The sequence below is a fragment of the Cynara cardunculus genome, assembly GCF_001531365.2.
Source record: "Cynara cardunculus var. scolymus isolate 2C chromosome LG 3, CcrdV1, whole genome shotgun sequence".
NCBI lineage: Eukaryota > Viridiplantae > Streptophyta > Magnoliopsida > Asterales > Asteraceae > Cynara > Cynara cardunculus.
Genome location: NC_037530.1, coordinates 4,267,688 through 4,283,952, shown reverse-complemented (window position 1 = coordinate 4,283,952; position 16,265 = coordinate 4,267,688). Strand labels below are relative to the sequence as shown.

The window sequence follows — 16,265 nt, the reverse complement described above, 5'->3', positions numbered from 1 at the left end:
AGACACCCTTTGTCGGAGAAGAAGATCGGAAAAGGTAGTTTTAGAATATTGTTTTTATTTTCTTTTATAGAACCGTTTGTACATGGGTTTTAAAAACTTGTACATTAACTTTCTTTATTAACAGAAAAGAAAATTATAACTTGATATTTTTAATAAAAAGTTGGAGAAAATGGTAAAAGAAAGAGTGAATTATATTGTCATCGTTTGCTCAAAATTCGGATTCGGTCCCTAAAACAAGCTATGTACACCGATAATTCTTAACTTCTCAATTTTGCAAACGTGAATGCAGATCAATAGATTGGGGCCGTTGATCACGTAACCGGTTTTTTCCAGAAATGACAAAAGTTGGACTCTAAAAAAGGTAATATAATTGTTCCAACATGTATATATTTGATCCTCTCTCAAACCCTGTTTTCGAGTAAGATATACTAAAAGAAACAAATAATGTGAGCTTATATCCTTGAGGTGCATTAAAAAAGCCGAAGCAACGAGTATTGATACAAAGACTTAATCACAAGGTTGGTGCCTGATTGGTTTGAGCTTGACTCCAAAGGTCAAAAGTACCTGGAGGTCTCAGGTTCAAATCCAAGAAGGAATAAAAATCCTCTTGTGGCCACGGAGGTTCAAATGCGGTGACTCCAGGCTATCTGCAAAGCAGGTGGTTGCCCCGGGATTAGTCGACTCGCATAGCGAGTTAGATATCCAGGTTAATAAAAAAAAGACTGTTGCATAACAAATTATCACAAAAAGGATTCATTGAAGCAAAACTACAAAAATTGTCCAGAAACAAACACCTTATGAAATGTGTAAAATTATGATGGTACTGATCAAGAACCTTTTTTAAGAAAACTATAATCAATGACGTTTGGCGAAGAAATCCCGGGTTCTCTTCCTCAAACGAGTGAAAACGATAACGACACAAGCTAGGACCCATGGAGGGACGTTGAAGTTAATGCCGGCGAAATTCAACTTCTTAGCCCATCCTGGAGTCTCCTTCATGACCAGTATAATCATTGCAGTTAATACTGCAACACCTACTAGGATCCTGGTGATTGGCTTTATCAATGAGTCCTGAAACCCGCATAAATTATTAAAAGTTAAACCGATTTCGGATGGTACTTTGAAGAAGAACACAGCCAATTAAGTGATACCATTGAAGCAAAACTAAGGGTTATTAGGGACTACTGATACCATGGAAGCAAAGGCAACATGGTAAAACTCATGAAGTTATAGTAGCCTCAGAGTGTTCTATCACAATCTTTGTATTAGAAAACTCTGAAGAATTTACGATCAACAAGCATTTAATTTAAGCATGCTATTCGACAAATATTCTCTATATTGTACTAGCTATTCAGATTGTTAGGTTTTGTGAGCCTTTCATGTTTGCTTCAAAATGAAGGGGAAAAAGTCTACATAAGTCACAGTGGAGCACACAAACACACCTGATTATTCGATACCACCATTGGAGTATCATAGGTGTATCAGGAAATGAGATGACCATCATATGGACCGCATGCATCCCTCTTGCATCATGTCATCATGTCACAAATCACATAGAGAAAATAGAACAGTTGGAAATAACCTATGAGAACCCTGACGCACGCTAGAAGCAACCTTACAACCTAGGTATCCGTATTAAGCCTCTTCATATGGTATGAAGCATGAAGAGATCGCCTTCTCTAGATTGCTTAGTCAATTCAGTATGTGCACGACTAATTAATAATGCATGTCATACCTGTAGATTGCATTTGCTAATTGTAGATGGATGGAAAGATTAGCATAAAATTCATAACACGCACTAAATTTAAGAGCTTCTCTTTTAAGTTTACTTTTTGCCTCCTCTGTTTCAATAGATGCTTAATACTTTGTGTTAAGATGACAACGCATTCTTTCACTACCCAAAACTTTTCTGATGGTCTCATAACACTTTATCCTACTGACCAAGATCTTGCCCCCTCTCTCCTTTTCTAAACCAAACAAACCCAGTAAATCTCACACAGAGTAGGGTCTAGGGGCACCTCTACCCTGAGAAGCAGAGAGATTTCTGTTAAGGCCCCGGCTTGCTATAAAGGTGTGGAAAAGAATTTCCGAAAAAAGAAAGAAATCGAGGGGGTCGTTTAAGGTTTATAGAAAATGGCGTTTTGAAGAGAATAGAAGCATGAAAAAGGAGCGTAAGTAGTGTTTTTAAAGAAATGGGTAATCACATACTTCGTCCAAACTAATCCCATGGCAAATTGCGACTGTAGGCTTCGCCCACAAACCGAGGTAAATCTCCCAGTGGCCACAAGTATACATATAGATGGCAGGATTCAAACTCGGGTTGATTTTATAATCCCCTTGTCCTTATCCACCACGCTACCACCCTTGTGGATATATATATATATATATATATATATATATATAACTTATTTTATATTATAAAATAGATTTAAATAATCCAAACTTTCATTTTAACCCTTTTTGTTTTAGAAAAATTAGACACAAAATTGTTATTCTATTTTGATTAATTCACATAATTATTTATATATTTATCATAAAAGATTATTTTACATAAAATATAAATCATTATGAAAAGCTGATCGAGTCTTTACACTAATATGAAACAAGTGTAAGTCAGCATGGAAAACAACAAGAGAAATAATTTACACCAACATGAAACAAGTGAAGCAGAAAAACACAAAAGATCTATTATGAGTGACTACCCACAATTAAAGAGTCCCCCTTCTCCTCATCTATGAGTTCTAATTGGCATAGAATTACCATACTAATATTTTCTATTGCTCTCTTCCTCCAATAGTACTGTATCACAGCCGACCATCATAGATAAAATTTTAATATTCATTTAGGTTCACAGTAATTACTAGGAACTTCTATATAGGCATGAGTATGGATGAAGAAGAATAGAACAAGAATTATTGTGGCTGGTAAACCCACACTTCAACTCTTGGACTTTCTACCCAAGATAAAAATCCAACCATATCAACGTGGTCTCAGAAACTAGCCTACCAACATGTAGAACATAGGGTAATGAATGGGATGGGCTATAACTGCTTTAACCCAATTCTGCAATAAAAAATCTTATGTTTATTAGCACTCCCAACAGCTCAAAGCAGGAACTCAGATCTACCATCCTTCATTCAAGAAACAAGTTTTCGACTTTCTTAATATAAAAAATTTAGCACGAATTCTGCCTGTATCCTTAACGGAATCTTTTGTTACCGTCTTAATGACGATGCTTACCGTATACAATTTACACTTAACAACACTTTTTCCTTTAGGCTTTGCTGGTTTTTCCATTTCTGCACCATGATTAATAACTAAACCCAGTAAGACTTAGTTGCTGGGAAGATCAACTAACCAGCAAAGAAGCTAACGGAAAGACCAAGTTTTATCATACACCAAGAAGAAGCATTTTTTAACAGAAAACATAAAGAATGAATGGTGCAGAAGATCTTCAAATCTTCATGAAAATATGGTTTTCCACCATCCCTTCTCTTATGGCTACTTTAATCAAACATGGATGATGGATCATAAGGTGTCATAAGACTCCTCTCCTCTTCCTGATCTCCTTACTGATTCTCCCACTCCCACTCCCACTCCCCCTCCCCCTCTTTGTTGTCCATTTTGCTGGCCCCAACTCCCAAATTGGTTGGTGAACTTGTGTAAGTACATGGATAGACTTCAGGTAGAATAGAACCTAGAGATCATATCAAACTCAAGTTCAACCTGTGAGCTTTCCAATTGAATGTTAAAAATGGAAAAGGGGGATCCAATGACTAAGTTTGCACCCGATGACGTACAGGTGACAGTGTGACACCAGCAAAGAGCACAGCAAGGATTACAAAATGGAAGTCCAAAAATAGCAGATAGACCCTTATCAACAAGTCCATGGCAAAATACACTTGGAATACGTTCATGCTATAGTCCTGTAGATACGAAGCAGAATATTGGAGACTATCTTAGACTGTTAGTTTTCAGAAGATAAAGACTGTTTTGAACAAGCAACTTTCAGCCTAATATAAGATTGGAAAACTGGAGCATGTTCTGCTTCTGAGGAGGAGGAATGGCAAGGTCCATTTAACATGAATTAAATGATAAGGAAACTTCTACAGGAACCTTTCACAAAATTCCCGACTAATGTGCCGAAATACAGATATGAAGAACAGAGGGCCATGTTCAAGTGATGTATCTTGAAGTACTATTTTCTGCATTTCCCTTGCCTTTAATGATTAACCATGGTAAGCTAGTCCAGAGTTTAACTGTCATAATCAGGAGTGTGTGCTATAGATGGTCAACTAGAGAAATTGAAAGGCCAATAAAAAGTAAAAGCAGAAAACAGCCAAGTACAGGGGCAAAATCCCTTTCATGTCTAGAATTTAACTAGATGTGACACCATAGTTTTCCTCCAAACCATACCCAAGCAAAAAATTAATCCCTGTCACCTGATTTTGAAGCACATTATGTATTTCTTTTATGCTTACATAAGATTCTATCAAAAAGAAACTACCAGTTCTACATATACAGACTAAAAAGTTGCCCTATTTTTGTATCACATTTTAACAAGTCGTAGAATCACTTTTGTCTTTTGGACAAAATTTAAATTTCGTTGAAGTATGTTGCCAAAATTGGGTTTGATAACATTATTGGTCTAAACAGACAGAAATTACGCGTTTGGAGAAAGCATAAGTTTCTGGTTTTTTGCCGTAATCACTTTTCGAGAATCAATTTTCAGAAAAATAAGCAGCAAGAACAGCTAGGAGTTGGTCATATAATAAACATCAATAATCAAAGGTAGAATTGGGGGAAAAAGAACTGTCGAGTACCTTGGGCTCTCCGTCAATGAAAATTACGGATCCATCCTTGTATGGTAGTATAGATCGACCATTTCTACCGTTAAACCGGATCGGAACGCCCCTTCCCGATTGCGTATTATAAGCATACAGCGATTTCAACCCATACTTGTCTAATATATCTCGAACTTCGAGCTGGTCTTGATCCCAGCCACCTAAACTCGACTTGAAGATGTCGATCGGACCCTCTCCGCGCCGATAAAGATGGACCTCCACCTCCGGGACCTTAGTCCTCACCGATTTAGAACGTGGTTTTAACTCTGAAGTATCTAACAGTGGGCGTGATTCTTCTTCCTTGACGGTAGCGGTGGTAGTCCTCGGCGTTTCTTCAGTTTCTACGATTTCCACCATTGTTGTAGTGTTGCCGGCAAGCGAGAAGACGCGTTGCAGAGAATGATCCGGTTAAAAGGTTGCTACTTGCCAAAATGCCTCAAAATTTCGAGAGTGAAGTAAATTATAGAAAAGTATAAGTTTGGTTTCATCCCTGAGGTTTCTCCACTTAACAAATCTTGTCCCTAAACTTCGTTTAATTGGTTTCCATCCTCGTTTTGTCCATTTCAGACCAATTTTATCCCACTATTTAGGTATTGTTAGAAGTTGTTTGTTTATCCCTTAATAGTTTTATTAAAAAGAAGTTTCAGAACCATTAAGAGGTAAAATTTATTTGGCAAAAAAAAAATCTGTCTTTTAATGATTCTAAAACTTCTGAACGATTTTTGTATCATGTGTCTTCCTTAATCATTCAGCGTTCTAATTGCACTGTAAACAATTGTCGAAAAATTTTATTTCATTTTGCACTATATCATGAGAGTTTTTTAATCATTCTGACCACTTAATCATTTTGTACCAAACCATTCGGCAACTGTCAAATAGTCTCTTAGTTTTTACTATTAAATGAGGGTTATTATAGTCATTTCAATTATAAAGTTAAGAAACCCAAATATTAACATTTTCGATCTCCCTCCCTTCCTCCCACATATCCCCCAAAAAATTAATTTATGTCGGATAGAAACAAAACTCACTATCCCTTCAATCGAAAAACCAAATCCATCGCCCCTTCATTTTCCTCTCCATGTATCAAGCAGAACCCACCGCCCCCCACTATTTTGATTTGAGAAAAAACCCACCACTGTCAACCAACCCATCAGCGAGTGGGACAAAACGTCATCTTCTCACTATGTATTGTGTACATCTAGAATCAAAAGGAATGACCATCATTTGATCAAACAAGGCGGAATGATTACTAATAGAAAGGTAACCATACAGTGATTAAAAACAAGTAAGACAACAATCGGAAAGAAACTTTAAACAAATTAACTCATATACGATCGGTCGATCATCTACCAAATTAAGTCTACAACAAAATAATTGTCCTTCACTATATAATCATTAAATTACAAACATCAGGGACGTTCATCACCATAAAAAATGGAGCGGTGGGGTTTGTTTGTTGGTTGGTCGGATGAAGTTCGTTGTTGATGTTTATTGACGATGGTGGGTTTTTACTCGCACCATTTTCTCTCCCCAATATTTTCGTGAACCAAAACAAACTAAAGTTCGTCGGCACATAGGCTGGTGAGACGAAGTTGGTCAGTGGGAGGAAAAAGAGAGGTTCAGGGATAAAATTAAAATACATTATTAATATATATATATATATATATATATATATATAAGGAAAATTAATAAAACGGGTAAAATAACCTAAATACCCTTTATATAACTGGATTTAATAGAAAACCTTAACGTCTGTTAAACAGAGGGACGAATTTGTTAAAAACTAACAAACGTCAGAGGCAAAATTTTGATTAAATGAAGTTTACAGACGGGATCCATTAAGGGGGTGTTTGGGATTGCTTATTTAAAACAACTTATGCTTTTTTGTAAAAGTGTTTATTAACTTATGTGGTATCAAACTTGAGTTTTGTAAAAAGTGTTTGGATTAGCTTACAGCGGTACCAAACTGCAATAAGCTGATAAGTTGTTTTTTAGTGTTTGGCAAATTTTGCTTATATCTGTAAAATGACCAAAAAGGACAGAGAGAAGATTGATGTTGTTATATGGAGAAGGGAGAAGATTGAGATCGATGTTATCTGGAGGAAAAAAGATAGGTATAAAGGGTAATAGGGTTAAAATGGTAAACTGGTAATAAGCAGTTTTTCATAAGTCAGGACGGATTAACTTATCAAAAACTGCTTATTACCGGTTTGGCACCGGTATAAGCAGTTTTCTTTTTTCTTATCCAAACACTAGGTATTAGCTTATCACCGGTGTCAGACTGAAATAAATCAATAAGCAGATAAAATAAGCAATCCCAAACACCCCTTAAAATAAACAAACGCTAGTGACGAAAACCAAACTTTATTCTAATCAAAATCATTCATGTTGTTCATGAAAATTTTTGGTTTCTGTAGCTCCCCTTTCAAAAGTACATAAGAAAATATATGGTTTCTACATTGTTATGGCTTTCGTTCTTGGCCTGTTTAATTGTCTTGTGTTAATTGCCTTCCGTGTGACGGTATTTTAGTTTTTTTGTCTCATCTTCTTCTTTCTTTTTCATCCTATTATTAATAACGTTGTACGAACATCATCAATTACCAAGAACATTATCAAATTTTAGGTTCCTTCTTCGTAATTTAGCGTCAAATCAATAAATCATCAAGTTCATATCCAAAAACATTATCAACTCGGACACGAATAAGAATAAGAAATTATCAGAATCTTCTAATCGTTTCGTTCCAAAAAAGTTGACGGATACAGAAGCCAAGGCCACATAAACCCTTTGCGGGTGGCTAGTAATGGTGAAGAAGCGTTAAGCAAAAGTTTAGGCCATAAATCGGGAATGAAGATTGAATCAAGTGGTGGTGGTGTTGTATACATGTTGAGGCTGCGTAACCCTTTTTCAAGTTGTAGTCACTTGCTCTCTTCTTGATCTTTTATGGCTGTTGAAATCGGCAAATAACAAGTTTTAACTGCTCCAAATCACAATATAAATTGTAATGATAAGATTTGTAAAATCACAAATCTGAAGCAATAAGCCCACAAGCTCGTCTTATTAGACTCTAATTGCAAGAGTTCAAGAAACCAAATCGAAAACTTTATTGAGTTCGAATGATTTCAATTGACATTTCATCAAAATCTCTAAACGGTTACGTATCCAGGGTTTAAATAGTTATTTTCCAAAAGAACATCAACTAAATGATCATATTAATCGATAACTCAAGTGAAAATGACGTTCATATGGAAATCAAGCCAATAAAATTTGTTCATAATATCTTACAAAGGAATCTTAAATGAAATGCATCAACAATCTAAAGCTTGACTATTGTTGAAAATAAAAACGAGTTACCAACTAAATAAAACGGAATGGAGATGGTAGACGCTTCAATTCTTCTATCTTGCTCCCAAAACCGTCCCTTGTTCTATTTCAAAAGGCGGTTTCCAACTCAATTTATACCAAGAAAATGGAAAAATTGCTCAAGATTCAAAAATTGACAAAATTAGTCCCTACAGTTAATTATACGACCCTTGCACATCAGGGTAGCATCTTGTGCATCATAAGTTCATATCATATATGCGACCCTGGTGCACGACCCTCGTTTGTGACCCTAGTATGCAACCCCTGCATGGCAAGGTAGCATGTTTCTCTTTTATGCATTTGTTCAACCACTTGTTCTGTACAACCCTCTTAAGTGCGTCAACCATTTTTTTGTGTGTTCTCTCTATTATATTAACCTATAATGGAATGATAAAACACATTTAGTAGGTTCTTTTAGCCATATAAATGTGTATCATGTAGTGGATTCGATCATAAAATATAAAACAATTTTGACACTTATCAATTGAATTAATCTAACTCGCCTATTAACATTTCATTTTTAATAATCATGGGCCTGTGCAACCTCAACTGATCTTAATGGGATCATGAAGTTAATAGCCAGATAAACCCTTCAGTTACCCTGAAGGGGCTTGAACTAGTGATCTCTAGTGAGCAAACCTATTAACGAACCCAATGACACACCAGTTAACCACTAACAAACCATATGGCGTTTCAAAAATTACCTCGCTGTTTGTAGGCAAATAGTTTGTACCACAAGAATCCAAGTTAGGTTTCTTTTATATTGATCTGCACACGATCATGTTTGACTTCAATGTAGTGCTAGCTCTAAAACCCTTGATTCTTCAAGATTGTATATGATTTAACGAGACAGAGAGAGAAAGAGATGGAATTTTTCTGTTTTGTTATCATGGTCGAAATTTTTAGGGTTTAAGATTAGTTTTAGGGTTTTGGATTAGTTTTAGGCTTAAGCTTTAAAACATAGATATAGAGGTCGTTTATTAAACATTCACCCGGTAAGTGCTCATCGAGTCATTTTACCTTATCAGATGAACATGAAAAGGATTAAAATCTTACTCTGTAAGAGCGATGACAAGGACCGGGAATTTTATCCGGTAAGTGAGAGTGACGACTCTTATCCGATTAACGCAAACCGGATAAAAAGTTGTATACAATGTCATTTTATTAGACCAGATCTTATCCTAAATTAAGTAAAAATGTTGACTCTTATCGAGTAAGCGTTGGGTGAACAGCCCCATAGGTTAACATAGATTAGAGATAAACTCTGATCTCTCCAACATAAGAAAAGCTTACCTTAATCCTTGAGTATTCCCATTAAAGTCGATTAGACCCGATTCTTTAAAAAAGTTCTATTTAATTTAATCAACTTAATAAAATTATATAAATATATTTATGCATAAAACCTTAATTACTAAAAAATATATTAATATTTTTTTTGATTAACCTGGATATCCAACCCGCTATGCAAGCCGACTAATCCCAGGGCGACCACCTACTTTGCAGATAGCCCGGAGTCACCGCATTTGAACCTCCGTGGCCACAAGGGGATTTTTATTTCTACTTGGATTTGAACCTGTAACCTCCTGGTACTTTTGACCTTTGGAGACAAACTCAAACCAATCAGGCACCACCCTTGTCATAAACATATGATAATATTTTCTAACCATCCAATGATCTCATTAGCATACGCATTATTTGTATACAACCTTATAGGTTTACGTATTTTTTAATAATGTCACTGTCTGACATATTACATAGACATATAAAACATGCAATATCATAATACTGACCACCTAACAGGACCTACATAAAACAACCTATCCTAAGCAAGGTAGATACGCTTTAACATGATAATGCAATAAAACATCATCAACGACCTCAAATCACACTATTTCAAAAACGAATAAGATCAATATTTTATATAAACGGACCACGATATAAAATTTGAAATTGACTTTCAGTTAATCTTTTGAACAATTTATAACATGGATCGGATATGTTTTAGTCTCTTGTTTGACAAGATTGAAGGAAAGAAAAAGCACCAACCATGTGTTGGTTGGTATTAGCATGTGTTAGGTAGTATACATTTCAAGCTGTAACGTTACTGCAAATCCTAACCGATTTTGATTTTAAAGGTAACATTTGTAATGAATAGAAAAGCAACATTGTCATTAAGGCTCGTATGCGTTTTTAACCATCCAACGAATCAATATTTAGGTCTCATTCGAGGTCAGCAGGGCCAATCGATCTTGGTTGACTCTTGTTGTGGCTTGGTTATATTTTTGTATATATTAACTAAAAATAAGTCGTTAGCCAACTTTTAGGCCGTAATTGGTTCTCGAGGATAAGAACTGCTTTAAGTGAATATGAACCAGAACAATATCTATGTTGGAACATAATCTTTAACTGGACTTTTATTTTGAAAATTGTAATTAATTCAACCATAAAAATCTCAATAAAACCCTTAATTGGACCTTGAGGGACCACGTCATAAAAATGGTTTTTAATAGTTTTTGTCAAATACATTATAATATAATATAGATATATTATTATTATTATTAGAAAAGAAAATTAAAAATTATATATTTTACGATATCTAGATATTATTAAATTTATTTTTCATATACTAAAAAAATCTTTAATAATATTTGATTTAATTAATATAAATTAATTAAAATAACATAATATCGGGTTGGCTTTTGAATCTCTTTGAAAGCAAGCAATCAACATCATTATATAAAGCATCGTTGGTTTTGAATTTCCAAATTTCTTTCATGCTTAGCAATCAACAGTTCAACATCATCATCACCAAACCCTGTATACTACTCAACAAAATTACAATAATTAGTATATACAATATTCATTAAAAAAATATTTTTTAAAATAATTGTATCATGTTATCTTGTTAATACGGTAATTAAATAAATTTGGTACATATAGAAAAATAGCAGCATTGTATCGTATTATAATTAGGTAAAAATGTTCATCTCCATGTTGACTGATATGATACTCGATTTTTGTTATATCTTTTATTGAGTAAGGTTTTTTGTTCTTGATATGCTTACCCGACAAAATAAGTGACACCTAGTAAGCAACTCCTAATAAGCACTTACCCGCAGGCACGTTCCAATCTTTTTGGAGGCCCTGCTATATTCAAAACTTTTTGTCATATTGTATAAATGAGATAACAGAGTATATGTTAAGAACAAAAATGAGTTAAACCTATAACGATTAACAATCTGAAACTAAACCTAAATCATTAATAATTTGGACCTAAAACCAAACAATTAGTAGTTTGAACCTAAATAATTTCGGCTATAGTTTTATACAGTTTGATAAAAGACCTTAATCTCATGTAAATTTTGGGGGTACCGTTCAAAATCTCATATTTAACATGCTAATAGATGACTCTACTTATTCACTAGACAATTAATAAACAGCCGTTAATAAACAATAATTATCATCATGAAATTTAAGCTTCATACAAACTAACCATTATACTTGATAAAATATTAAATAAAAAAAACACTTATTATTGTTGCGCCTCCCTTTTGAGCGTAAAAGTTGAGGGGTGAAAAATGCTAAAATAGATTTGTTCAAGGACTATCGAAAATGTAAAATAAAAGCTAAGAGGACTAAAAAGTAAAAAATGAGTAGTCAAGGGACCACATAATAATTAATAGATAAATGTACAATTAAAAGATTCAAATGAATGCCGGCCAGATAATATATGGTGGTTTCTTGAGAGGGAAATCTTCAGATCAAGCGTTTTTCCCACTTTCTTGTGAAAATGGAGGCAGCAATGGGATTGATGAGAAGGATGCCTCCAAAACACACAGAGACGGCTCTCTCCGCCCTCCTCAGCCTCTTGCCACACCACTCCTCCGATCTGCTCTCTCAAGTTGATCAGCCTCTTCAGGTTTACAACTTTCTGTAAACCCTAACTTGTATACTCTTATGTATATAGTAGTATTTTATGTATGTTTATTCCATTGATGGACTTGAACTTCTGTTACGGTTACTGGATTGGTTTGTGTGTGTGAATCCGCTTTTTGTGTTATAGTTCTTGTCCATCTTGTTGAACTCTATTTCAAGTTCAGAACTAGGGCTAGAAATCTGACTAGGATTCAGTTTCGTCAGGTATTCATATTTCCTCCGCTGTTATCTTATCGAATGATTAAGTACGAAATTATCATTTTGGATGGAAATCGGAATAGGTTAGAGATGATGGTGGCCAGGTTATCCGGGCTTCAAATGAAAGATAGACTCATAGACGGTGCAATTGTAGAGACCAAACAGAACATTTGTGACAGTAGTCAAATCGAGATCTAATAACTAAGCAACATATGGCAGATGATGGTATCATCAATAGCAACCTCCCAGCGTATGTAACTGTGGATTGTGCCTAAATGCCAGATATCTCTTCACTAACTTTCTTAGCTTGAGATCTCAGTACTTGTTTACATTTAGCTTCTTTTTGTGGCCTTCACCATAATCGTCGACCTTTTATATGTGTGTTTGCGAAAAGATTGCTTGCAACTACCTTTCTAATTCCTTGGAACTGGATGGTATCAAATTTTGTGCCAAGTGCTGACCTCCATAATCATGCTTCACCAAACACAAAAGGAAGTGCTGCTGCTTCTCCCTGCCTTCCTTTTGATTTGGCTACAGAAAGAATGGAAAAAAATTTGGACCTACAGAATATGCTGCATTTGTAAAGGAAAATACTTAAGGTCATTAGGATAAAGTACATTATGAAATTAAAATTTCATTATTGATTTGTCCTGTCCAATATGCTTTCTGCCATAAATATGCATCAATGCTGAGATTGTTGCATACTGTATCGTCTTATCTTCTGTGGATGCATCTTTAGAGTGCATATGATTGTTGTCATGTCCGCAACTTCACTTGCTCTTGTTACTGTGCAAAACAGGTTGTATGTGATGTGGACAATGGGAAAGAATTCATTTTGTGCGAGTACAACAGAGATGCCGACTCTTACAGGTAACCATATTGCTTCCTATTGTATTAAAGTAATGATGATTCTCATCATAGTTTGTTGCCCCTCATGTGCCTTTCCAAGTTTTTATTTGCATCACATCTTATTATATATTTGAAAGGAGGGGTTTGGAATATCCACTAGTAAGAATGGTGTAGGTCAACGTAAAGACAGAACCCTCTGTTTATGCTTCTTGAGGCACAACAATTCAAATATTCACCATCAGTTGCTCTTAGGACCTCCATTAACTCCTTGATATTATCACATTACTTTCCATCCCTTATGTTTTTGGTTGCAGATCACCTTGGTCAAATAAGTACCATCCTCCTTTGGAAGACGGGATGTACCCATCGTCTGAATTGAGAACACTAGAAGTTGAGGCAAATGAAGTATTCACAGTATATCGTGACCAGTGAGGTCCTTTACTCACCTCGTCTTAAATTTGAATTCATCATTGTTGATTTTCTGTTTTTACTTGGAGAATTCTTGTCATCCGGCTTTGGATATCCATGGACTGTTCTCGTTGGATTAGCCAATTTTTTTATTAGGAAGGTCGTTATTTACCTATTGTGCCTTCTGGTCCTTTGAGAAATGTCACCATAATGAATGATAGAAGTAAACTTATGATAAAGGAGAACTTGGGTGGCATAGGTTGAGACTTGAGAAGCTGTGGTAATACTGATCGAGACTTGTACCAGTTAGATGAAACTAGTACCAAGAGGAGTCTTGTTAGCGTGGTAGATGTCAGCCAAGATTGACATTGAAAGTAGCAAGTTGATATGCCAAGAAAGTTGGCCTTGTATAGGTGAAATGAAGGGACATTCATGTTGGATATGTAAAGGGTTCATGCATTTATAATTTCTGTAGGTTTCAGTTTTGGCCTAATCCCATCTAATTTGGGTAAACGGCTTGTTGTCATTGTTCATATATCAACTATTTATAATCTCTAATGCATTAAATCTGGCCTACCGCAACTAATTTGGGTAATTGGTTTGCTTTCATTGTTCATCTATCTGTTGTTAGATATTATGAAGGCGGTATCTCATCAGTCTATTTGTGGGAGGAGGATGACAACGAAGGCTTCGTAGCTTGCTTCTTGATTAAAAAAGGTTTAATTTAGTGTGAATTAGTTTGTTTATGATTTGTTTTATGTTAACTAATTTGCAATATATCTTTACTATGAAGATGGATCAAAATATGGACATGGTAGACGAGGTTATCTCCATGAGGGTGGGTGGGATGCTATACATGTTATCCAGGTATTATTTTTTAGTTACTGATAAGCTTAATCCTCTCTCTCTCTCTGTCTCCAACTTCTTATGGCACTGCAATTGCTCTCATATTGTTCAGGTTGGGCCAGAAGAGGAAGGAATGGCTCATTACTGTCTAACAAGTACTATAATGCTGTCATTGACTACAAATAGTGAGACATCCGGCACGTTTAGTTTGTCAGGATCAATTAGGAGACAGGTAACTCGGATATGATGCTAAATTGAGATATTACTAACCTTTCCGTTTATAAATGAATTTTATGTGCTAGCCATCCAACTCAAATGTAACTAGAATTAAAGCTAGACACCACATACTAAAATATATGACCATATGATCAGTGCATATTGTTATAATGGACAGAGTCTTCTAGTGTTAGGTCCTTAAATTTTGTTCACTATCATGTCCCTCGTGATGCATGCACCTTTATTAGCATTATAAACTTCCAACTTAAAGAAAAATAGAACGCATACAGGACATACTGAATCATGCAAAAGAAGGAAGGACCCTGTTCTTATTCTTGGAATTTCTTTCCCATGATTTTTTACTTGCTGCTGCCAGTTTCAGGTCTATATTAGCCATAGACCGAGGTTTTCCTACTTTCACATCTGTTCTCTTCTAACTTAAATAAAGACACAGTGAAGGGTCGTTTCAAATTTCTTCTTCATATCTTTTGCACTCCAGCTAGTTTATAATGGTGCATAATCCTACTGGTAACAATATAACTTCTATAGCCTTCATGTTCACAGGTTTTCTTAGCATTGATTCAACCTCTCAAAGATATTTTAAAGCAATGAAAGAGTTGTTTTGATCAATCAAACCGAGTGCTCTACCTTTTACCATTTTGACATCATAATCACTATTGAAATAAAATGTTGCAGAAGACAAAGCCATATCCAACTTCTGTTAGCCTTCCTAGACAAGTGACAGTTACTGTAGTTGTAGTCTGGCTAGGCTAATTTAATTTAAGCTTACATGTTTTTCTAACATATATATAATATTTATATTCGGCAAATACTCACACTCTTCTCACCTTTTTAAGCTAACTCTAACAAAGTAGCTCCACTCGTATAACATCAAGGGGGATATTAATTATGCATAAAAGAAGCTGTGCAATTGTGGTTAATGCAATAGCTGTTGTTTAATCTGTAGATGAAAGCAGACCTCTCTGTTGAAGAGGGTCATCTGTGCAATATGGGAAAGATGATAGAAGAATTGGAGGGAAAACTGAGGAATCAACTTGACCAGGTATTCTCCTGAAAACTGAAAAACTAAATAGTTCATCTGGCGCATGAATCCATTCCAACCCCGTGTTGGTTTAAAGTAAAGTCCGAATTGAAATCTGACTAACATTGGGGTAATTGTCCGAATTGAAATCTGACTAACATTGGGGTAGTTGATATATAAATTACGGTATTCCTTCCAGATTCTACATTAAAGATTCATCTTTCCACAAAATATAAATCACTCGAACCAAACACCAGCTTTGAAAACAATTGCTATTCCTAGGATTTTTATGGCAGTGAGATAGTACTGAGTTGTTGTGTGCAATTTTAGGTGTACTTTGGGAAAACAAAGGAGATGGTATGCACTTTGCGTCCTCCTCCTGAACTGCTGCTGCCAGAGACCAGAAATCCATAAATTCAACTTGTTTCTTCTATTGGTGTGTGAATGTGTAATTTTGGATCTTTAGTCGAATCTCTTGGATTTTTGTGCTTACAACTTACTGAATGACAGAAATGCAAGTGTTTCTTCATTATGTATGGTCTGTCATTCTACAACACAAATTGGG

At 35.2% G+C, this 16,265-nt stretch overlaps 2 protein-coding genes across 2 annotated transcripts; one reads left to right on the top strand and one right to left on the bottom strand.

The window, feature by feature from the left end:
• Positions 1 to 733: 733 nt before the first annotated feature.
• Positions 734 to 5,299, bottom strand: LOC112510573. The gene is made up of 2 exons (XM_025116037.1): positions 4,824 to 5,299; positions 734 to 1,071 (listed from the first exon to the last, which is right to left on the bottom strand). Exons 1-2 carry the CDS (start codon positions 5,199 to 5,201, stop codon positions 856 to 858), a joined length of 594 nt encoding a protein of 197 aa, XP_024971805.1. The 5' UTR covers positions 5,202 to 5,299; the 3' UTR covers positions 734 to 855.
• Positions 5,300 to 11,944: 6,645 nt separating this feature from the next.
• Positions 11,945 to 16,229, top strand: LOC112508527 (probable F-actin-capping protein subunit beta). The gene is made up of 8 exons (XM_025113170.1): positions 11,945 to 12,124; positions 13,139 to 13,209; positions 13,503 to 13,616; positions 14,228 to 14,313; positions 14,390 to 14,463; positions 14,555 to 14,674; positions 15,626 to 15,721; positions 16,031 to 16,229. Exons 1-8 carry the CDS (start codon positions 11,996 to 11,998, stop codon positions 16,112 to 16,114), a joined length of 774 nt encoding a protein of 257 aa, XP_024968938.1. The 5' UTR covers positions 11,945 to 11,995; the 3' UTR covers positions 16,115 to 16,229.
• The last annotated feature ends 36 nt before the right edge of the window (positions 16,230 to 16,265 follow it).

What these genes read in the sequence shown, in the direction of transcription:
- LOC112508527 (XM_025113170.1), top strand. Translation starts at nt 11,996, where the DNA reads ATGGAGGCAGCAATGGGATTGATGAGAAGGATGCCTCCAAAACACACA. An exon ending in ATGCTATACATGTTATCCAG is followed by an intron (nt 14,464 to 14,554) that starts GTATTATTTTTT and finishes CATATTGTTCAG; the next exon opens with GTTGGGCCAGAAGAGGAAGG. An exon ending in TGAGGAATCAACTTGACCAG is followed by an intron (nt 15,722 to 16,030) that starts GTATTCTCCTGA and finishes GTGCAATTTTAG; the next exon opens with GTGTACTTTGGGAAAACAAA.
- LOC112510573 (XM_025116037.1), bottom strand. Translation starts at nt 5,201, where the DNA reads ATGGTGGAAATCGTAGAAACTGAAGAAACGCCGAGGACTACCACCGCT. An exon ending in TCATTGACGGAGAGCCCAAG is followed by an intron (nt 1,072 to 4,823) that starts GTACTCGACAGT and finishes TGCGGGTTTCAG; the next exon opens with GACTCATTGATAAAGCCAAT.